This window comes from Agelaius phoeniceus, chromosome 13 (assembly GCF_051311805.1).
Source record: "Agelaius phoeniceus isolate bAgePho1 chromosome 13, bAgePho1.hap1, whole genome shotgun sequence".
NCBI classification, from domain to species: Eukaryota; Metazoa; Chordata; class Aves; order Passeriformes; family Icteridae; genus Agelaius; species Agelaius phoeniceus.
Genome location: NC_135277.1, coordinates 16,159,143 through 16,182,238, shown reverse-complemented (window position 1 = coordinate 16,182,238; position 23,096 = coordinate 16,159,143). Strand labels below are relative to the sequence as shown.

The 23,096-nt window shown below is 42.8% G+C and overlaps 1 protein-coding gene across 4 annotated transcripts in view; it reads left to right on the top strand.

The window, feature by feature from the left end:
* SCAPER (S-phase cyclin A associated protein in the ER) overlaps positions 1-23,096 on the top strand; it is a 142,988-nt gene that overhangs the window by 102,936 nt on the left and 16,956 nt on the right. For all 4 annotated transcript variants that reach the window (XM_077185411.1, XM_077185410.1, XM_077185409.1 and 1 more), the window contains exons 26-29: positions 2,651-2,880; positions 6,483-6,638; positions 16,375-16,612; positions 19,582-19,731. In XM_077185411.1, coding sequence (XP_077041526.1) covers positions 2,651-2,880; positions 6,483-6,638; positions 16,375-16,612; positions 19,582-19,731 — 774 coding nt within the window. The remainder of the gene's footprint in view (positions 1-2,650; positions 2,881-6,482; positions 6,639-16,374; positions 16,613-19,581; positions 19,732-23,096) is intronic.

The following is a 23,096-nucleotide window of genomic DNA, read 5'->3' as shown; positions in this document are numbered from 1 at the left end:
CTTCTAAAGGTCTGAAGTCTTTCCATTTAGGTTTACCAACTCTACATTTGAAATTCTTCATGGCTGTGGAGGACTATGCCTTTATGAAATAAAAATATGAATGAGTTGTCAGTGCTGGACCTCTGCATTGCTAACTGGGAATTGTTTGGTGTTTTTTGTTAGCACAGAAGGAGAATGTGCTCTGATCTGCAGAGGTATTTTGGTGATGTGAGTCAGAACAGAGGAGCATTTTCAGCTATATTAAATGCGTGCCTAAGTGCTTTACTGGATTGGGGCCATATTCTGCAGCATCTTACAGGATTAAGCCCAAGATGCTGGGCAGAGCTGAAGAGCTTATGGCAGCTCTGCACAAGCATGGCAACCCCTGCCCAGGGTGAATTCTCCAAGGAATAGTTTATGACTTATGTGGGGTCTGTACCAGAGCTGAGTGTCAGGTCACCAGAGTGTTCCAATTCAAGAACCAACTTAAAGAAATTAGGGCTCCTGATTAGGCCCAGCAAAGCCAGCCATCAGAAAAGCTAAAATAGCATTGAGATGTTGGATGTGTCAGATATTTGGACAGTAGTTACAATTTCCTGATCTTCCATTGTGATTTAAAAATGTTTTCTTCTAATTACTCAACAAATCAATTTTAGTGTGTAATCACACCTGTAGATTTGTGTCAGAGGAACTGTTAAACCTCAGGAATGTGGAGTGTTGTTACATTTACCCACTCACAGCTCATGTTCAGCACAGTTTCTCTGAATGTCATTAACTCTTTGTGTAATTGACACAAAGAAACCAGAGCCTGAAAGCTTTCATAATTACACTATTAAATCTTAAGATTTCTTACCCCCTTGCTTGATATAATAATCAACAAGCAAGCACCCCAATTAATTTTGCTTCTGCAAGCACACCAATTAATTTTGAACATAAATCTCAACACACTTTCACACTATCCCATTAATTATTTCTTCAGTAAAAGAGCTGATCTGTTGTCACTCATTTGAGTTAGTGTAAAAGAAGAATCTTCAAGGAATTCAGTTCAAATTTACCTGTTTTCTGTCAAATTTACCTATTTTCTTCTATCTGTTGTTTGACATAACACTGTATAAAAAACCACATTTGTTCTCACTTGATATTAATTAACACACACACACATTTTCCAAAAAAAAGTGAGCATGAAATAAGCTCTGCAGTAAATTACTCTAGTAAGTGCCAGATCTATTTATTTTACAAATGAGGAAGAGCAGTTTTATTTCAAAGCATGAACTGTCATAGCTAAGGACTATATACTTAGAAAATATATTTCTCCTATGTACATTGAACTGGAAGACAAAACCAGACATTATCCACTCATAGTACCGCTCATTACAGCAAAACAAAGGCTCTGCTGCAAGATATTATAAAATCTTTTTAAAAATAGCACATATAATTTTTTATCTAAAGTGAAAAAAAGCAGAAAGTAGCATTTATTAGCAGTTTTTAAAAGTTGGTGTTCTGAGCACAAAGCCACATTTAAGTTGATTTCCACATGGCAAAGCTCAGTCCCTCTGTTTCAGTGAGCAATTGGTGTCATTAGGCATTAATTATTTTAATTATTACTAACAAATGGTACTGGAGCCACGTTGCATTGCTTTTCCTATTGAACTTGAGTAAGCAGCTAAAGACTTCTCACTTGCTCTCTTGGCTCAGCACCAGCAACAGACCATTACAATGAGTTTTAAGTACCAGCACAAGGCTCAGAGCTAATGAATAATAAAGAAATGTGCATGTTGTTCTTTGTCACCAAGTGTCACCAAATCCCTCCTGTACGAGGAGGAATGCTTTTCTCTGGCCACGCTTGCATATTCTGAGTGTAAATGATTTGAACCTGGAAGGAAAATGGCATTGCAGCCAGCATTGATCCCTGGTGCCTGTGTCAGCCCTCAGGCTGTGGCAGAGCAGAGGGATGTGGCTTTGGCCCAGCAGCATCAGCCATGGGCATGTTCCAGGAGCCCTGAGCTCTGACTGCTGCCAGTGTCTGCCTTGAGCACTGCAGGACTTCACACACACTCCACTTACTGTGTGATGGTAACAGGGCAGGATTTCAGCTGGATTCATTACCTTGCATTGCAGACATGGAAAAATGAAATTAATTTTTTAAAAATTATGCTCTCCATGAGTAATAATCTCCTTCCAGATCTGTATCCTGCATGTAGATTTGTCGTCAGATTTACATGTTGTACAGCTCAGCTTCACCTTTTTAGGAGTGGGATCTAGTGAAATGATTTAGAAAAATGAGATTCCTCTGAGGTCTGCTCAGAGAGAACTTGGGTGTTGTGCTTCTGACATGATTGGCAGGTGGGTGACCTCTGATGGACAGTGCAGTGGTCGCTGCTGATGTTTCATGCATAAGAACACAATCATAGTAATGGCATAAATCTGCTGCTGTTGGCTTCCTTGCTTCTCAGACATGGCATTCTTGTGGCTTGATTTATTCTGATCCAGCTTGGATTATGTGCTTTACCTTACCTTGTACCTGAAATGGTTTCATGTTCATCAGCACTGCTAGAATGTTACTTTATTATTACTTTCAGTGTAGGCCTAGGCGAATTTGTAAATGTTTCTCTAGAATCTTTGGTTAGTTTTACTGAATTCTGGTTGTTTGTGTTTTTTTCTCTTTACTTAGGTTAGTGTTCCAGATGACCATAATGCTACTGCAGGCAGAAGTGTAAATAAGCAGGTATTTGAAGGTTTAACAACAGGACTTCTGAGGGTAACTGCTGTGATTTTCAGATGTCTCATCTCCAGCTTCCCAGATGGAAACAACCACTCTACTGCACTGAAGATATTACAGGAAGTGAAAAGTAAATCCTCACAAGTGGAAGCCTTCAGCAGCAGAGTCCAAGACCTAATCAGGTTTAAAAAAAGATGATGAAACTTTTTTAAGTATTCCTTATGAGAGAGAAAGCAAATTCCATTGATTTAAGAGAGGAACAAACTGCTTTAACCTTGATGCAGTGAGAGTAGTTTGTGTGGGTAGTCAAGAAGACTGCTGAAATACTATATTCTCAATCAAAAATGTTCTTCAAAAAACTGCAGACAAAGAAATACAGAAACCCAAGATTTTTTTATTTCTGGACTTGTTTTTAATGTTCTTTCCATTAATTTTCTCTCCTGATTACGTAGGAGCTACTTTCCATATATTTTTCTCTCACTTCTCTACACCAACCGTGTGTGCCCATTGCCTGTGGTCTCTCATGTCATACATGCATTCATATAAGCTGGTCAAAAAAAAAATACATTTCCTATTATAAAAGTCACCCAGTCATTCCTAGAATCTGATCTTATCGTGTAGCTGCATTTTAATAGCTGAACCTGAATATATTAGTCCATACATAATTAATATATATTTTAAATATATGAAAGTAATATATATCCAGCAGTATACTAGACTTGCTAAAAGTGCACAGTTTCACTGGTAAGCTATATAAATAGTTATCAATAAATTATCATATAAATAGTCACCAGTGTGTCTTCAGCTCCCTGAAGAAATGCAGTTTTTCTTTATATGCTACTGAAAACATGTCACAGTGAGCCCTGAGACGTTTCAAAGTCTGGTGTGATGCTGATGGAGACAAAGAGGACATCTGGAGGAGAAAAGCAAAACAAGTAGTTGTCATAGATACCAGTGACCTCTAAAACTTCTGTGTTCTCATGTAACTCTCCTTCTCCCCAAACAGGTTTTGATAGAGTGTGAAATTTCAGGATGTTGTATTCCACAATTTATGAATGGGAGGGTGGGAGGTCTGTGCTGAGCAGACATCTGACACTGGCTGGGCCCAGCACAGGCAGACCCTCAAGATAAGGAGAGACATGAGAATCTGAGCAGGTCCCTCACCTGAGGCACTTTAGGGGATCTGGTTATAAATGGGGAATGAAAGGCATGATGACAAGGTAATGGTGCAATTAGGAAAAAAAGAGAGAGGGCATTTTAAACCAGTCAAAAACAGACAAATTCTGTCATTAATGAGAATCTTTCACCTCCAGGTCATTGTATCATATGTCATGGGGAGTTGATTAAGTGAGAGTTTTAGGAAGATGGGCAAAGAAAGAGGAGCACTGAATTTTTATTTTTTTTTTCTATTTAGGACTATTAGACCTGATGCATAAACACCAATTATCTATGTGCTGTCTGGGTATCATCAAAAGGGTAGCCAGGTTATTTCAGCTGTGCTCCTGTGGGTAAAAAGAGACAGAGGCAATAGATTAGAGAGCTTTGACATTCCACTTGTGTGTGTGCTCAGTTCCTCAAGGAAGGGAGAGCTCCATGCATCTTCCTGATGTCTCCGGGTGCCAGGGAAGAACAGTCCCAGCAGACTGAAAGCTCACATCCATTTCCTCTCTGCCAGAGGAGCAGCTGCTCTGTGCCCAGGTGTGGGTGGGAAGGAGGGGGACAGTGGGCACAGTTTGCAGGTGTCACTCTGTGGAGATGCTGCTAGGGAAGAGAATGCTGATGAGAAAGGTTGTGCCTTTTTGTGAGCCACCATCTATCAGCATGAGCTCTATTTTATTTAGTTCTTCCTCTTCCCTCCTATTTCTCAGAGCTGTTTCCAGCACTCAGCATTTCTCTGTGACTGTGATGTATCTAACACCCAGCTCTATTCCTGGAATTATTCCACTAATGCAGGAGAACTTGTTTATCACCTGTGTGATCAGGTGGATTGCTTAGATCAAAATTGGCAAGAAACTTAATGCTAGCAACCTTTCATGTTGCTAAATAGAACAGACAAATTTACCTGCACAATGAGTGTGCACTTAATAATCTTTGTGCTTCTTTATGTGTTTTTAACTGCTGTACTTCAGTGGCTTTGAAAATCTTCCATGCTGCAGTTCAACTTCTTGCTTTATATCCAGTGTATTTTTATTCTTAATTCCTTCACTTCTTCCAAAAGCTTTGTGTCACTAGGGTGGACATTGGCAGAGAAATCTGTCTTTGAGCAACAGCAGTGTCTGAAAAATAGGAGGTTTTCTTCTCTAGTGTCAAAATCCCCTGTTCTTTCAAAATCAGACTGTAGGACATGTTGTGAGGGAATAGTTATTTTTAATAAACACTTGTACTTCTGTGAGAAGCATTATCTAATCAATAGTCTTTATTGACTAGAATCAATATTATTTAATAATGTTCCCTATTGAGTCAAGTTAGGGTGGTCTAGTCAAGTCTGGCAAACTTAAAGCCAGTGGTGTTCCCTTCTTCAGGAGCTCTGTCCTTAGAGCCATCTCTGCCAAGTGCACTTGAGGAGCAGCTGCTGGGACAGTGATCTCAGGAGGGTTGGTATAGGCAGGGCAGGAGCAGGGGATCATTTGTTGTTGTCTGAAGGCAATTGCTTCCCCATGTCTTTTCAGCACAGGGTAAAACTGCAGTTCTTCTGGTTTTGACAAGAGGTTTCTCCTGCTTCGTAGGAGTGGAGGAAAACAGAGAGAAAATTAGAGGGGAAAGAAAGGGAGATGATTACAATGGACTTTTGTGTCCACAAAGAGAGTTGATCTCACCTAAGTCAGCAGAATACGGTGGTTGAGAAGGGCTAAAGTCTGAGAAGCTGGATGTTTGTGGTAGCAAAGGAAAGTAGGTAAAGTGAGCTGATATCAGCAAAGTGACATGGAAAAATACATCTGTGCATGGTTTAAGTGGAGTTGATAATGATCAAGGTGTGAGAGAACCTGCTGTGGACAGAGAGATCTTGGTACAAGGGTGAAGAGCAGATTTTTTGGACATGTTTCCAAGCTATTAGAAATTCAAAGAAGGAATTTCAGCAGTTGTGATCTGAGGATCAGCAATGATGATCTGGTTAACCCTAATAAAAAAGAAGGGAGTTTTCAGTTTTTAAAAAAAGTCACTACATGGTTTTCTCTGTATTGAATTTGATTGAGTCCTGAGGAGATTTTTTGATCCTGATCCTTCTATACTGGTAGAAGGTTGTTAATATTCTATTAGTCCCTGAGCTGTTGCATATATGTATTTATAAGAGGGAAACAAAGCCCAGCAATTGGCCAGTGGTTGCTATGATGTGTGAATTGCTATAAAACATTATCTGGGTAACATCATTGTCTTCTTGAATTAGTGTGTTCTACAGAGTTTACCTCTTCATGCTAAAAAGAAATTGTGTTGTTGCAGAGCTATCAAGATTATTATAAATCATCTAACTATGGCAAAATTCCATTGTCCTCCTAGCAGTATGCTAAAATAAACATTTACACTCATCTTTCTTGTACAATATAATACAAATTACCCTACAAGTCTCAGATCTCATAACAAAAACTACTGATGGTTCAGAGAGCCAGATCTGAGATTATTGTAATTGAAATTGTTTTATTGAACCCTTTTAGAAGGAGTATTTAAGTGATCACAACCTACTTTTTGAGTGGTTTGATAGCAGAGAAGCAAAAATGACTTCTTTTGCAAAGTTACCAAAACTGTTATGGAACTGTTTTTTGTAATACACTTTTTCCTCTGATTGTAGTTACGTGGTGAACATAGGACTGGTGGACAAGCTGTGCTGCTGTTTCCTGTCTGTGCAAGGCCCTGTGGATGAGAACCCCAGTGTAGCAAGTTTCCTGCAGAGTGCCACAGCAGTGCTGCATGGGATGTGCCAGCTGTGCTGGGCTCTCAGTGGAAGGTGGGTGCACTCTAATGGGATCTGCCAGCTGTGCTGGGCTCCCAGTGGAAGGTGGGTGCACTCTAATGGGATGTGCCAGCTGTGCCAGGCTCTCAGGGGAAGGTGGGTGCCCTGCTCCATGGGATGTGCCAGCTGTGCCAGGCTCTCAGGGGAAGGTGGGTGCACTCTAATGGGATGTGCCAGCTGTGCCAGGCTCTCAGGGGAAGGTGGGTGCACTCTAATGGGATGTGCCAGCTGTGCCAGGCTCTCAGGGGAAGGTGGGTGCACTCTAATGGGATGTGCCAGCTGTGCCAGGCTCTCAGGGGAAGGTGGGTGCCCTGCTCCATGGGATGTGCCGGGCTCTCAGGGGAAGGTGCCAGCTGTGCCTGGCTCTCAGTGGAAGGTGGGTGCACTCCAATGGGATGTGCCAGCTGTGCTGGGCTCTCAGTGGAAGGTGGGTGCACTCTAATGGGATGTGCCAGCTATGCCAGGCTCTCAGTGGAAGGTGGGTGCACTCCAATGGGATGTGCCAGCTGTGCCAGGCTCTCAGTGGAAGGTGCCAGCTGTGCCAGGCTCTCAGTGGAAGGTGCCAGCTGTGCCAGGCTCTCAGTGGAAGGTGGGTTTCAGCTGTGCCAGGCTCTCAGTGGAAGGTGGGTTTCAGCTGTGCCTGGCTCTCAGTGGAAGGTGGGTGCTCTGTCTCTGGCAGCTCAGAGCGTGGTGCTCAGGCAGGGGCCTCCTGCTGAGGCTGCCAGCCTGAACTGTGAGACCACAGGGACAGAGACAGTGCTGGAGATTGCCTCTGTTCAGCCTCTTACCAGCAATCTGTAATGAGTTATTTGCACTGAACCTGCTTCCTCTGAGCCACCTATCAGAATTGCAAACTTTGCCTCCTTTACTCATCATTCCTCACAGCCTTTTATCACTGATAGTTGGAATCTTCAGTCTCAAAGACTTCAAGAGGTACTTAATTATGGGCTAAAATCAACTGTTAATTGATTTGTCTCTATGATTTGTCTCTAGAGCAGCCAATTCAGCTCTTGCTCTTTGAAATACCACTGTCAGTAAGGGAACTCTATTTTCCATAAAGAAAGCTATTACTAGATTTGTCAGGGAGTTTTCTAATGCAAAATGCTTCTTGTTGTAACCTAACCTAAAGGGAAGTGTGCATGAGGGTTTGTGCCTGCCAGCAAATCTGGACTTCTGTGGTCTGCAGTGTAGGACAGCTTGACACTCATGTGGGAGTCAAAATTTCAGAGCTTTGGCCTGCACTTCCTAGAACCTACCACACCATTACTGTTACACATTTCAGGAAAAAATTAAGGCTGGCAGAACTTCACAATGCATTCCTGAAGGGTAAAATGATGCTAGGATTGAAAAAGTAGAGCTAATAAAACATAGGATAAGAAACAAAGCTTTAGGTAAGAGCTGTTGCTGGTAGCCAGGGACACAAACACATGGAAAAAGAACTACAAGAAATATGAGCCCAAAGAGACCATCCCAACTTACTGAAATTTCCCTTTCTGAAAACTGCCAACTTGGCATTTTAAACTCCAGCAGAGCACTGCCAGAAGTCAAATACTCACTAAATAAAATAATAAAAATATCACCCTTCTGTTAGTGGAATAATAGTTCTAGCTCAGAGTGAGTAATACAATATTTGCAATTTCTGTAGCAGGCACAGACTTCACCAAAATATTAGAGATCTTTGCACCCCAAAATAGTACAGCACTGCAGACATACATCCATCAAGAACCTCTGTTCTTTGCAGCACCAGGATAATTTTGGTGGAATGAGTGTTTTTCTTCACAGTTACACCAAGAAGTATCTGATCCTACCACATCCATAAACAGCAATGCTCTGGATTTTATCCAAAGGTGCTGGTTGGGTGCTGGTTGTTCCTGATTCCAGGTTACATTGTTCATTTGAGCATGAGAAGAAATGAGAGGAACGAACCTGGAGATTTCAAAACTGTTGTCTTTCACTTCAAGATCAAAAGCCTTGATGTAACTGATTAGAAGGGCAATTTAAATCACATGTCTTTCATCACCTGAGCCCCTGTCATTTAAGCAGTGTATGCAGAGTGTAATTCTGTCTTGTTACAGCAGTCCTCAGTGCTGGAGGTGATTTAAGTGGAAAAAGGTACTGCCAAACACAGATTAAGGTGGCAGGAACAGAGCTCAAATTTATTGAATTGTTAAATGTGTCACACTACAGTAATACATGATGTGTGGTACCTGTTTGCAGCACAAAAGGCAGCCCCTCTGTGAGAAGGACAGATGCCTCTTTCACTCCTGGTGAATGGGGTGGGGGCACTGCAGCCTTTGCAGTGAGCTTTTCTCACTCAGCTCAGCTGATCCAGCCTTGAGCACCAAAGCAGCCTGCCTGTCACAGCCCTCTGTGCATCCCAGCCCTTGATCAGCCAAGGGCTGAGCTTGTTACTGAGGTTTGAGGAGCCCAGCAAGTATTTCAAGTATTTCACTGCAGCATGAAAAGAAGTTTTGCCAAAATAATGGTAGGCTTTCACCATTGTTGCAAGAGCAATTTTGAAATGTTCTTTTCATATATCCTCCTATATAAGATAGTTTCAGGTTGGAAATTTCTTTATGCTCCTCATTGGTAACCAGAGGATGGGGATATAAAATTAATCTGTTTTTTTGTTTTTCAGTGGAGCTTTTCAGGTGTTACCTGTCACACAGGAAGTTGTCATTCCATGTGAAATCCCTGTGGTGTTGCTGTCTGGTTGTGTGCAGGTCTCAGCACTCAGCAGTGAGTGGCACAGTAGGAAGCTGACACAGGACAGTAAATACTGGGTGGGGTACCAGGACCCCCCCAGGGCTCAAACCAGCCCAGCACAACTGGGAAATCCTCTGTGAGCTGTGGGATCCTTCTCCTGTGCATTCAGATCCCACCAGGTTGTTGGGAACTGTACTGCAGCTGTTATTGCCATATCCCCAGAGGGCCAGAAATTCTTGTTCAAAACTCAGGTTTGAAACAATTAAAAGATCCAGTCCTGTGGGTACAAAGTATGTTGGGCCATTTCTGGAGCTCTGAGGTAGGAAGAGCTGTCAATCTGACTTTCCTGCCTTCCTCAAAAGCACATCTCATGAAACTCCAAATTCAGCAGAGTATTTCTAAACCAAGCTCTGCATTGACACCCAGTGTGTATTTGGACAGTTCCTTCATGGAAAGAATTCTGCAGGCAGTGAAGAGATCTCAGCCAGGTCCCTCTCTGCATGTGCCTCTACATCAGGCAAGGTGTCACAAAAATAGTGATTATTAGAGAATAGCCTCAAATTATATATATATATATATATATAAATATAAATCAACATTATGTTTTAAATGAGGTCTGTGGTTGATATAATGTAGATGGTAAAATTTTAAGACATGAATTAAGAGACTTCTTTTATTACTGTGGTAGACTTGTAGGGGAAAAAAGTCCAAAATCATGGAGTTAGATACAGTAAAGAAAAGTCTTACTAATGTAGAAGCATAAATTGGAGGATTTTCAATTTTAAAATCATAAAATGTTATTGAAATAAGGGAATATATTCTGAACATATGTTATAAACATACCCTATTATAAGAGAGGGATTTTCTTTCCATTAATGATCAAGGTCTTTAAAAAAGATTTAACTTTGATATTGATCTTACTTTTCAAATTATCATTTTTGATACTGGCTAATAAATGCTTGATTGATTCTTTTAATTGAAATTTTGCTGTGGATGGAATAGCACATTTTCCAAACACGGTGGAATACACATAAAAGAACAATTGTTGAAAACCTTAATAACTTGTTATCCTGTTTCAAGCTTGTTTTGATACTTTTTGTCCTCTTCTCTTACACAGAGAGAATCATTGTGGGTGGCTTGAGACTTCCAACTGGAAGTCCCATTTTTCTGATGCTGTTTTGCATCTATAGCTAACAGTGGAGGTGAGAGCTCCTTCCTCCCTGATGAGTTTTTTAAAAAAAGGCTTATGAGAGCTGAAAACAGGACATTGTCCCTTATTGTTTGTAGGGAGAAATCAGAAAATGCAACAGTCTGAATATTGAGCTCTCTCTGCTGAGCAGGTGAACCTGGCATTTGATACTTAGACTTGAAAATTGTGACCCTGGTAATGCTTAACTGACTTTTGCTCACCATTAGGAGTAACAGTAGCCAGAATTGAGAACAGAGACATTTTTATTAACCTGAAATAAATCAAAACCCTTTGTATGGAATAACAATGTTGTGTGGCCATATAGACCTCTTGGAATCTGTGTGGAATTGCAGATGTCCAGTAGCAATGTTCAAGATGACAGCCCTGTTTTCCAAGTGTATCACTGTAAGTATGAGAGATTCAAGGCCTCTTTTGAGCCCTCAGGTCCTGACTACACATCTGGAATGTGCTTGGCTTGTACCCCCAGGACAGAAAACAATGAGCAGCCTGGAATGCAAGGAGCATGAATAAGGCATGGGCCTCCCTGCAGCCTCAGCTCAGCCTTCCCTAAGAGCAGGGGGAGCACTGAGTGAGCATCTCCATGGCAGGTCCTTAATCAGCATAGCAAAGGTTCTGCTTGTGTTCCTGTCTTCTCCTCTACTGCCCAGAGTTCATCCAGCCTAGATCCCCTTTCCCTAATTCTCTGGACCTAAGGCTGCTGTCCCAGAAGTTGTTGCTCCGTGGAGGGCTGGAGTTAATGCCTTGTTTGACTTTTGCCCATGAGTGTGAGTGAATAAAGTCCCCCTGGCCCAGACTTAGTGCAGGGAGCAGGGGAAAGCAGGGCAGCACTGCAGGGTAAGGGTCAGTCACTGGGGCAGCACAGCAGAGAGCAATAACACAGATCCAAGGGGGATACTGCATTGTGCATCAGGGAATATTGCAAATAATAGTCTCTCAAATTATGTAGGTCCTTGGGAGCACCAGCTGTTCAAAAATTTTGCTGTTTTCTCTATTTAAGAATTGCCTTCAAGCTTTCTCATTACCCCTGGAAAATACAGTGCCAGAGCAGTGCAGTAATGAAATAGCTGCTGTTCTATCCCAGAGCAGTGGTGGGGTGTATAAATGTGTGTCAGCAGCTAATGAAGCTGTGGTTCCCAGCTGCAGAGGCAGGTCAGGCCCAGGGAAACCCTGCCTGTCCTGCCCCAGATGCACAAGGGGAAGTGGCCTGGGCTCACTTCTATTGCAGTCATTAAGATAATGTCTGTTTTGGCTGCTGCATGGGGAATCAGATGCAAGCCTGTCTGAACCTTGATTTTGCTGTTAAACTCACTCTAACTTGGGTCTGAAGTTACTGGAAGGCTTCAGTTCATCACCTCTGTGCAGCACTGCAGCCCCTGCTTGACAGTGGGAATTGCAGCAAGGTCTGACAGGTGCTAAATACTTCCTTGTTCTTCTTTTATTATTATTATTTGGCCTCTTTATTTTGACATCTCTTTCTAAATAAAATAATTTAGAAGCAAAAAGTACCGATGATAGTTTTTAAATCCTAATAATAAAAAACCCCAACAGATTATATTCTAAGCCTCTTGGAAAGTCATGTTTTCATTTCACTCAGTGTTTTTAATCAGGAGTATATATTTCAAATATACAAACATTATAATGTATACCCTTAGAGGGGCTTGTCTGCTTGTTAGCTCAGCCAGTTTTCAAAACAATATATTTTCAGATATAAACAGTTTGCTCATATTGAAGCTTGGAGAAGTTGTAGTTTTATACTTGTTCTGCAGAGTATGCTGTTTCTTATCAAGCTGTATTGAATTCCTGTTTTTAATAAATAGTGGTGTATTTTAAGCAACAAAGTAACACTGCTTAGTATCGTTCTTTCTTTCTTGTGATGGATATATCCATATTTTTTAATTCTTAAACTCTTTTTGTAAGTCATAGATCACATGCCAATTCCTGAAAGCCCCAGGCTGAAAATCACAGTGGCAGCCCATAATGAAAATTTGTGCATTTCGTTAAACCTTTTTTTTTTTAAGATAGTGCAGGTTGTTTGACCATAATATAAATATTTGTCTGTTCTTCTGTATTTATATTTAAGACATAATTATTGTGACTGGTAAAGTCACAATAATTATGAAAGCTTGTTTGTTTTCCCAGCTCTGTCAACCAGTGTTAAAAATCCAGTGGGTCTTGCTTCCCTGCAGGGATTAATTGAAGAGGTTTTGTCCATAGTGACTATTTTACTTTTGCAGCTGTTACAGACTCAGAGACCAAATTCCTTTAAATAGGAGAATTAAGAGGAATTGCAGCTCTAGGAACCTGATCTCTTAACTTCAGTTATGTAAAGTCTGATTTTCTGGTGTGACATTGTCATCTTATGTTATGAAGGTTTTTGGGGGTTTTTACTTCAGTCTGTCCCAACAGAACTGAATTTTCATTGGGCTCATGTTTTGAGGTGAACTAAAAATCTGCTAAATGTATGAAACCCAGTGTTGTGCAGACTTGACAAAAGTCACTCAGAGCAGTAGAGGCAGAGGTTCATGCTTTATTTTACATAATTTCATTTAGGTTTTTCTCATTCTAAAGCCCACAGCAAGTACAAGTAACTTCTTTTACCTTTTTATTGTAAACATTTAGGATTAAAGTGGTGGAACCAACAGTTCAGTTCAACAGGAGCCAGTGTTCTGTTCACATGCACATTAGCTGTAGTACAGGCAACATCCAAAATAATTTTTTTCTGGCATTTCCTTCAATCCATCAAATGTAGCAGACAGATTTTTAATTTCTCTTTAACAGTTTTGTTCTGTATGAACTTCAAAATTTTTCATCTTTTGTGTGAAAAAACTAATGCTTGCATTTAGTTATTTTACAATTGACTTTTTAAGGTATATTTTGATTCATTCTCTGCCCCAGAGCAGCACAAAATGGTAAAAGGATTTCATCCAGCAATGTAAGCTTTCTCATATGGAATTGTTTAAAAATAATGATGGAGTGAGAGTTGAAAGCAAGCTAACTTTAACCTTTGGTAAAATTGGTCAATCTTCTGATTGCACAGAGTCAGAAAAAATTCTGTGAGGTATCATATGCAGTAATTAATTTGGGGTTATCATTTGACTGTGAGTGTACTTTTCTGTTTTGTACAGCTGAAAAAGCTAAGAGTGAAGTTAGGAAATCCTGGTTGGCAGGAGGAGCTGTGCTCTCATGTGATCCTGTGGCAATAAACATTCTAGTTAGTCCAGTGTAACTAAGTGATGGTTAGCACATTTTGGCTACTGCATCCTGCAGGATAAATCCTGGGATACCAGGGAGCCCAGACAGAGCAGAGCTGTGCTCAGGGTGGTCCCAGAGCTGCCAGCTCTCCCTCCTCAGGCCTGTGCCTCCCTCCCTGCCAGGCTGATGTGCCAGCACACCTGGAACTTTGCAGCAGGGATCTCCAAAGGCACAGCTGGCACAGGCAGGTGATGGCTCTGGGAGTGTCTCTGCTGACTCCATTCACACACACTCACTTAGAGACCACAGAGCTTCAAAATGAAGATTTGGGGCGTGGATTCCAGGCATAAGGAAAGCAAAGCCCTGCCATAAATTGTTGTGCAGCATAGCCCCACCCAAACACACTTAGAACTCTAGGGGTTTTTTTCCACTTTTTATTCTTTGTGGAGTAAACCTTAGGGTCTTAAGGAGAGCAGACACAACTGTGTTGCTTTTTTTCTTACTGTGTTTTACTAAAGGTCTGATTTTTGTGTCACAGGCTTGTGGACCTACTCATGCAGTGTGGGGTGGTTTTTGTGCAGCAAAACTTCAGGTGTCCCTGAAGTGGGCCTGGGACATTGGTCCTGGGGGTATCAGCAGAGGGTACAGCACTGAACAGCTTTTTCAGCAGCACTGAATATTCACAGACTGTAAATAGAAATAATTCAGAAATTGTACCTATTAGTGCTAATTTCAGATGAAAGCACTGCTTACATCATCTGGTAAGGTAAAGGTAAAGAGGGGACAGTGGTGGAAACAGAAACAGATGGGTGCCAGTAGAGCAGGTTGTGTACAGCCCAAATACTGCCCTGTCATACTCAGCTGAGCCCAGGGCTGCTCTGGGACCTGGGGAAAACAGGTTCCTCATCCTGCTCTGCCTCTTTCCCTCCCTGGGCTCCAAGGAAGGGATGGAGTGCTGCTGACAGACAGAAATTCTTGTGGGCAGACATTGGTTTGGGTAAGGTGGTGCTTTCTTGCCTGCTTTATTTGCTTCACTAGGAAAAGTGAAAAGGACAGAACAAGATGATGGTTGCCAAAACGTGCTCGTTGCTGAGCTCATGGTTTAGTTTCTCTGTTGAAGAAGTCTGTCTGCAATTGTAAAAAGCAGGATTAGTCAGCCTGCCTAGAATCTGTGTTGGAAATGTCACTGGAGCCAGTGTTTGTAGCAGAGGAGTGCAGGGTGCTCCTGGTACAGATACAGAGAGATTATTGAGAGCTGCTCTAGTCAAGGGAAATCCTTTCTGATTCTGCTCAACAGGAATATTCTGAGCCCTCTGAGTGTCTGGTCTTTGCTTTCTTAAACTGAGGTCTTCAAACTTACAGATTATTTTAGAAAATGGTTCTGATTTTCACTTCCATTTCCTTTGCTTTTAGTAGTTATAAAAGGGGAAAATACCCTCATTTAAGTTGTCCTTTTATAATGTTTTCTCATATAGTCTGTCATATTTTCTTTTAATTATAGCAAGGTATCATATATACACTAAATCTGTGTAGTCTCTTTTGATATTGACACTTCCTTTCTTTTTTTCCTTTTTTTTTCTTTTTTTTAAGATGGAAATACAGTAGATGAGGTAAAAACCAGTCCTTGATGTAGCATATTTTCATTGTTACTGTTTGCTGTTTTTTATTATTTTAGTGTTTCCTTTGATTACCAATATTGACAAAATATGTTTCCAAAATGAAATTCAGGTAATTTATGTTATTGGTTTGAATTAGAATTCAGAGAATATAAAACTTGCTGAATTATTTTGAGGCTTCACTTTGTGGTTGCCTATCCTGCACACATTATTTAGCCTCCAGGGTAGTGATACTCTTAGTCTTCCTTAGTAGTTGTCCTGCATCATCCTCTGGATTATTAATAATGTGAAAAAACATGAGTAGTAAAAATCGTGAAGGATTATGTGAAGTGTTTTTGGAAGTCTGGATGTGAGAATGGAAAGGGCAGTCCTGAGTGAGTTGCCTATCTATGCTGATATCCAAGATAACCAAAAACCTTCTCCATTATTTTATGTGCACACCCAGAAGGTGGCAAAGGGACCCAGTTCGTGTGTGCACAAGCTGTGCTGGTTTGTGCTTCCCTGTGCTTTGCTGCCCTGCTGCACTCTCCCATAACAGCATCTGCCTGAAGTAAGGAGCAGTGTGTGTTCCTACTGCTCCACACTTCATTCTTGAATTCCTGCAGACCCATTTGATTAAGATCATCTGTTCCCAGTAACTTATTTCGCTACTTAGGTAGGCAGTTTGTTCCAGTGCCTGCAGCCCATCACTGTGAGAGGAGAGGCTCCAGGGAGTTCTCCCACTGCTGCTGGCTGCTATTGCAAGCAGCAAAGGTGAGAGCAGGCTGCTGACCCGAGGCAGGGCTTGCATGGAGCCCCTCCGTGCTCCCAGTGTCCCCAGGCTGGGCGCTGGCAGGATGTGAAGCAGGATCCCGAACGATACAGCCGCACTGCAATTAGAGAGAGCATGAGACGGTGCCCCAATCATTGCAAGTATTTTCTGGAAGTGCTGTGGTTTCCAGGCACGTGCAGGATCAGGCTTGCCCTGGCTCCCAGCTCAGTGTGTCACCTGGCTGTTCCCTGGCAGGTGCTGCAGCGTGTTTGACAGCGGGCGGCAGGAGCCCACGGGGCTGAGCGCGGCTCTGCAGGCCACGGACCTGGTGGGGGTGCTGCACATGCTCTACTGCGTCCTGTTCCACGGCACCAGCTCCGACCCCAGCACTGCCAGCCCCAAGGACAGCTACGCTGCCAGCACCGTGCAGGTGGCCATCCAGAGCTTACGGTTCTTCAATAGCTTTGCTGTTCTCGACCTGCCTGCCTTCCAGGTAACGGATGTTTTAAAACTTTTCGTAGTGGGATGATGTTAATTATTGATTATAGCTTTGGACTAAGTTTTGTCTTTAAGATCTTAGTTACTGAAGGAGTTTTTAAATGTTAGATTTTGGGCATGAAATTTCTAACTGTTGTTATGTCTGCCATATAGCTGTGGCTGATGACTTTAACCAAAAAGTGAAAATTTAGAATACTGAATCAAATCCACTATGTTTTCCAACTTATTTTTTACTTGTTTCTAGCATAGTGCTTTTTATATTTATTAAGCCCCAAAAGTGTAAAAAGAAAAGTCTTAGTCCAAAGGACGAAATAACAGTTTATTTTATGTGAAAGGATTTGCTTGTATTATAACCACATATTATATTTTCCAGTGCTTTCGGGGGCCAGTTGATTTAAGATTGTGCAGCTGAAACTGATAATCGCTTGATATAATTTCCTTAGCAAGTAAAATTTTGTTGACCAAAAATTGGAAAATATGTTTTCATAATTTTTATTAAACTAAAAAAAAAAAATGAGTCCTGAGAAGGACTATTTACCTTTGTCTATGAACAGAGTTCAAGGGTAAATGAATGATTTTGCCATACAAATAGTGGTATATTTCTCAGGTAAGTTAGTAAAGTTGTATTGTTAATATAAAACTTGTCAGAAGGCAATGCTTTGAAAACACATTTAGCAGCATCAATCTTACACAATTCAACAGAACAGTTTTCCATTTAATGTGTAATTTGTAGTGTGCTGTACCACACTCTCCGTCTGAAGTGCATTAAACTCAGCAAGAGCTTTTCACAAGTGAAGAATTTAGTGTGGCTCCTTCAGCTGGTGTTTCTTGCCATGGACTTTCAGTACGTTTGGTATCATCTGTAACAGCAGCATCAAGACTTGTGTGTGCAGCAGAGTTCAGCTGCAGCACCAGTCCAGTCAGGGTTTGTTGCAGGGACAGAAGCAGGATATTGACTGGAGTTTGATTGCACACACTTCTGACTCCATTTCTTTCTGTCAGTCAAGGCAGTTCCCTCCTGCCCTTGGTTCAGCACTCTGGGTCTGTGACAGACTGGCTGTTTGTGTGCTGCTGTAGGTGTTACAGGTGTATGCCAGAGTCAGCCTTGACTGGAACAGGTACACTTGGCAGGGGAGCTGTAGCAGATCCCACTGGCTGGAGGGCTGCTCCCTGCTATCCCAAAATACCACTGTTCATTTTTAAAACACCAGCTCCTGCTTACCCTGTCTGTATTTACCCTCTACCCACGCTGTTACATCCCAGCATTTGTAGTAAACAGTCAGCATTAACCTCCAAACCCCATGGTCTGTGTTAGTCTGTTCTACCCAAAATGGTTCAAGTCAGTAACTCTTGCATGAAGAACCCCAGAACCCCAGCAGTGGGAGCTGCTTCTCTCAGTTCAGGGGCACAGGGCTCTGCTCAGGAGGTGTCCAGCTGTTTGCTGGACTGTTGTGTGTGATGGACAGGCACCCTGGGCTAGCTCAGCAGCTCTCCCTTCCCGTGCATTAATGGGATTTGTTTCTGTACTGTTTAAAATAACGTCCACCTGAGGCAGTTTGCTGGACACTGACCCCCTGGGCCATGGCAGGCTGGCAGACAGAAGAGGGAAGAGCCTCCTGTGTGATCATTATCTCTAAGGAATAGTTTTATCACAAATTGGTAGGACTGTGGAATAGGGAGTTCTGATTAGCAAAAGAGGTCTGGTATTCTCGAGTTTGTATTAGCACAGATGGCTCATGGGTATATATTTCATTTAATTTGACAGTATAAACAATTGAAAGATGGTAGTGAGAAACAGCACAGGGTCCTGAGCTGATATTAATTCTGGCTAAAAAGGAAGCATAGTTTCCTTGAAAAATTAGTTTAACTTTTATACACAAACTCAGGTGCCCTTTGACCTGTTGTTATCAGAGGAGGTCAAACCCAGAGCACTGGGTCACAGCATGCACAGACAGCACTAATTAAATAAGGATGGACCTGAGAACATGGCATTCACATGACATAAAGCAGTAAATGGTGGCTGTATTGGGCATTAAATTTTGAAAATACACTGACTTAGCAGAATGCTTGAAGTTCAAGATCGAAAGCATCCACAGTTGAGCCTGCTTCCATTGCCAAGGATGATCCTGCTTTTCTGGGTGTATTTGGAATTCAGCAGGACTAAACTATGCCACAGCCTGGGATTTATGTATATATATTTACCACAGGCTACAAGGTAGAAAATGAAGAAAACTCTGAAAGGAAAGAGATTTTCTCAGGCCTGCATTGCTGTTTCATTAGAGCTAGGAGACTGTCATGCTCATTCCTTGTGCTTTAGTTTTCCCCTTTGACCCTGTGTCGCTCTGTCTGCTTGACATGTTTATTAAATAGAGGCTGTAGGCTGCACAGATAAAATCTAATTCTGAATCTCCACGTTACAGCTATTTGCCTACTTTTAAAAAACATCCCAAGAAGCTTTGCAGCTGACTGTTCTCTCCTTTTGGATGTTTCTAACTTTTTGTAATGTTTGAAAAGTCATTATTTGTTATTAATCATTGTATTCCATTCAGAGCATGAGTTATTAATGAGAAATGCATTTTGCTCTGTTGCAGAAATGAAGATGGTTTGGTTTCTTTTGCTTATTTCTAAGAGATATTACTAAATATTCCTGGATCATGTAATGTATGTCAAATGAAATGGTCAGCCTAATGCTACACTGAATGTCAAATAAGCAGAATCCAGTTTTTCCTGTGTCCCTTGAAAATTTGAATTTATTCTTGCTTCTGTGGCTTTTAATATTATATTCCAGTTGTGAACAGTAAGCAGCTGAAAAAAGAAATCTGATTGTGGTCTTTCACAAGGAACAACATAGTCTGTACTTTGCAAAAACACCCCCAGAAGGGTGCAGTTGGTGTGTATGCAATTCACACAAGTTCTAGAACATGCAGCTGGAGTGTGATTTCTGTTTCTTGGTCTGTTTTTCAGTCGATTGTGGGAGCTGAGGGGCTGTCCCTGGCCTTCAGGCACATTATCAGCTCCCTGCTGTGGTACTGCTCTCAGCATACCTGTGAAGGATTGCTGCACGAAGTCATCATTTGTGTGGGCTACTTCACTGTAAACAACCCAGATAACCAGGTAAGGCAAATGGAAAAGGGGCTCAGAAGTTATCAAGGGCACATTTAGTCATGGATCTCTCATTTAGTCAGGAAATTCATCCCCTCAGCATTGCTTTTGAAGCACTTGGCATTCTGTGAGCACAAACGGATGTGTTTGCTAAAGAGAAACTGAAGTTGTTGTTAAGACAAAGACATTGATTTTGTGTGTCCAGAAGCAAACTCCATTTGTAGTTCCTCTGCTGCCATTGCATTGATTTGAACTGGCCTTGCACCCTGCCAAGGCACACTTAGCCACTGATATTTTTAATTCTAAGTTAGCTTCACATCAGCTTAATCAGATGGTTGTGGTACCCAAGTTAAACCTTTTTAAAGCCAACTAAGCTACTCTCCCATGAAGACTTGACCTTGGATGCCAATGTAGCTGTCTCCCTGCTTGCCAGTGCTCAGGTCTAAGCCATTCTTCTCCATGAATCTTTTCAGTCATAAACTAAGTGCCCTATTCGAGAAACAGTGGAAATTCCCCTTTAGCTTCCTTAATTGTTGTCCACTTTTGCCACTGGACTCTGTGACCTCTCTTACTGGCTTATAAAGTAACACAGACACAAAACTCAAAAAATATTTCAAATTTCTTGGTCTTAAAAATCTCATGGTTTCCTCAGCTTATCTGTAACATCTCAGGGTGTATTGGGCAGGGCTTGGCACTGGCTCTTGGAATATGAGAAGCTGACTCTGAGTGTGTAGGTACTGCATTACAGTGCCCTTGTGTTGGGTATGATTCAGGTGAATGCTGTATTTTGGGAAGGTACTCACTGTGTTCTCTCTCTGTGCTCCTTCCCTGTTCTGCTCAGCTTTTGGGATAGGGGTTCAGGGTGAGGAGCTCAGTGCCCTCAGTTCAGCTGATGAACTGGAGGAAGTGTTAAACTTGTCAGGAAAGGTTTTAGAGAAAAGCTGCTCTATAACATTCTTACAGTTATTGGCTGTAATTGGAACACTGTAATATCTTAAAGCTGACAATGCTGTCACAAGTATTATATAATTATACAGTGATGCTTCTGTGGGATTGGCCACAGCTGGAGGGAGGATGCTGCAGCCTCCCTACCCTGTTTGACCAAAATCCCACTCAGGATCTGGATCTGCCTGTTGGCAGCACCTCAGAGTGGTCATTTTTAACCCTGTGTGGTGCTGCTGCCATTTTGAGTCCCTCTGCAGCCCCAGGGTCGAGCTGGCCCCAGCAGTGACAGCAAACCCTGTCATCTTCTCTCTGCAGCTCAAGGATTTCTGTTCTGGCACAAAGTCCAAACAGATGGGATTCATTGCATGCAGGACTTGGCACTGCAGGAGCAGTGCAGCAGAGAGGTTTCCTGCAGCACAGGGGGTTCCTGCAGTACAGGGGATTCCTGCAGCACAGGGGCTCCTGCAGCACAGGGGGTTCCTGCAGCACAGGGGATTCCTGCAGCACAGGGGATTCCTGCAGCACAGGGGATTCCTGCAGCACAGGGGATTCCTGCAGTACAGGGGATTCCTGCAGCACAGGGGATTCCTGCAGCACAGGGGGTTCCTGCAGCACAGGGGGTCCTGCAGCACAGGGGGTTCCCTGCAGTGCAGGTTCCCTGCAGCTCAGGGGGTTTCTGCAGCACAGGGGGTTCCTGCAGCACAGGGGGTTCCTGCAGCACAGGGGGTTCCCTGCAGTGCAGGTTCCCTGCAGCACAGGGGGGTCGTTCAGCACAGGGGGTTCCTGCAGCACAGGGGGGTCGTTCAGCACAGGGGGTTCCTGCAGCACAGGGGATTCCTGCAGTACAGGGGGTTCCTGCAGCACAGGGGGTTCCTGCAGCACAGGGGGTTCCTGCAGCACAGGGGCTTCCTGCAGCACAGGGGCTTCCTGCAGCACAGGGGGTTCCCTGCAGCACAGGGGATTCCTGCAGCACAGGGGTTCCTGCAGCACAGGGTTCCTGCAGCACAGGGGTTCCTGCAGCACAGGGGATTCCTGCAGCACAGGGGTTCCTGCAGCACAGAGGTTTCTCCAGCACAGGGGGGTCCTGCAGCACAGGGGATTCCTGCAGCACAGGGGGTTCCTGCAGCACAGGGGCTCCTGCAGCACAGAGGTTTCTCCAGCACAGGGCTCCTGCAGTACAGGTTCCCTGCAGCTCAGGGGGTTCCTGCAGCACAGGGCTCCTGCAGCACAGGGGTTCCTGCAGCACAGGGGGTTCCTGCAGTACAGGGGATTCCTGCAGCACAGGGGCTCATGCAGCACAGGGGCTCATGCAGCACAGGGGTTCCTGCAGCACAGGGGTTCCTGCAGCACAGGGGTTCCTGCAGCACAGGGGGTTCCTGCAGCACAGGGGATTCCTGCAGCACAGAGGTTTCTCCAGCACAGGGGCTCCTGCAGCACAGGGGCTCCTGCAGCAGTGCCAGCAGTGCCACCCAGCCATGCCAGCAGTGCCAGCAGGAAGCTCCCTGGGGGGAGCCTTGGGCTGGGGCTGGGCTTTCCAGCTGGATCCTGGAGCCTTCAGCTTGTGCTCCTGGGGCTGAAGATGGCCTCTGCAGCCCTCAGTGTCAGGTTTAGGGTTTCAGGCAGACAGCCCTGCTGTGTCAGTCCTTCTCATACCCTAGAAGCTCTCTTTTAGGGTGCTTTGCTTTGGAGGCACCAATGTCAGATGTCATCACGTGCTTAACTTTTTATGTCATTTCTAATATTCCTCGTTAATAAGATTTTAACTGCAGCAGTTGGGTTTGGCTTTTTTGTTTAAAAAAGCATTTTGGAAAACTGAGGCTTTCTTCACTCAGGTACTTGAAAAATACTGGGAAGGATTTTTAGTGAAAGGAAGTAATTTTTCTTTTACTACCAGGCAAAGCAGTATGACTTGCTTATGGTCATTATTTTAAGGTGCTCTTTGTGTTGTGACTTCTACTAGACAGGCTGCTTTTCATGGAGGGGGAAGTGCTTTCTATTCATTCAGTTATGGTTGAATTTTTTATTATGTTAAGAGCTTCCAATTTTTTCTTCCCTTGTTGATCATCTGGGGAGTCCTACTAAAAATAAAAAATTGGTCTCACAGTGAAAGTTTTCAAATAGTAGGCTTGAAGTCCTGGCAAGTACAGTGTAATAAAAATAGATACACTAGACTTGAGCTATGAAAACAAATTTCTATAAAGCCAGAAAGCTCTATTTAGTATTTGAATCAACTTTAACTGAGTCCATAAATGATGTATTTCAAGGCAGATTCAGGTTCTTCTTGCAGTCAAATACGCATTTGTTTGTAGTTTAAAGTCCTTTCCTCTCTACATTTGTACATTTGTATTTCTTATTACAAACGGAGGTATGTTTTCATTCCTTTCCATACTCAAAACAGAAAAGGACAAACAGTTTGGAGTTTTCAGCATCCC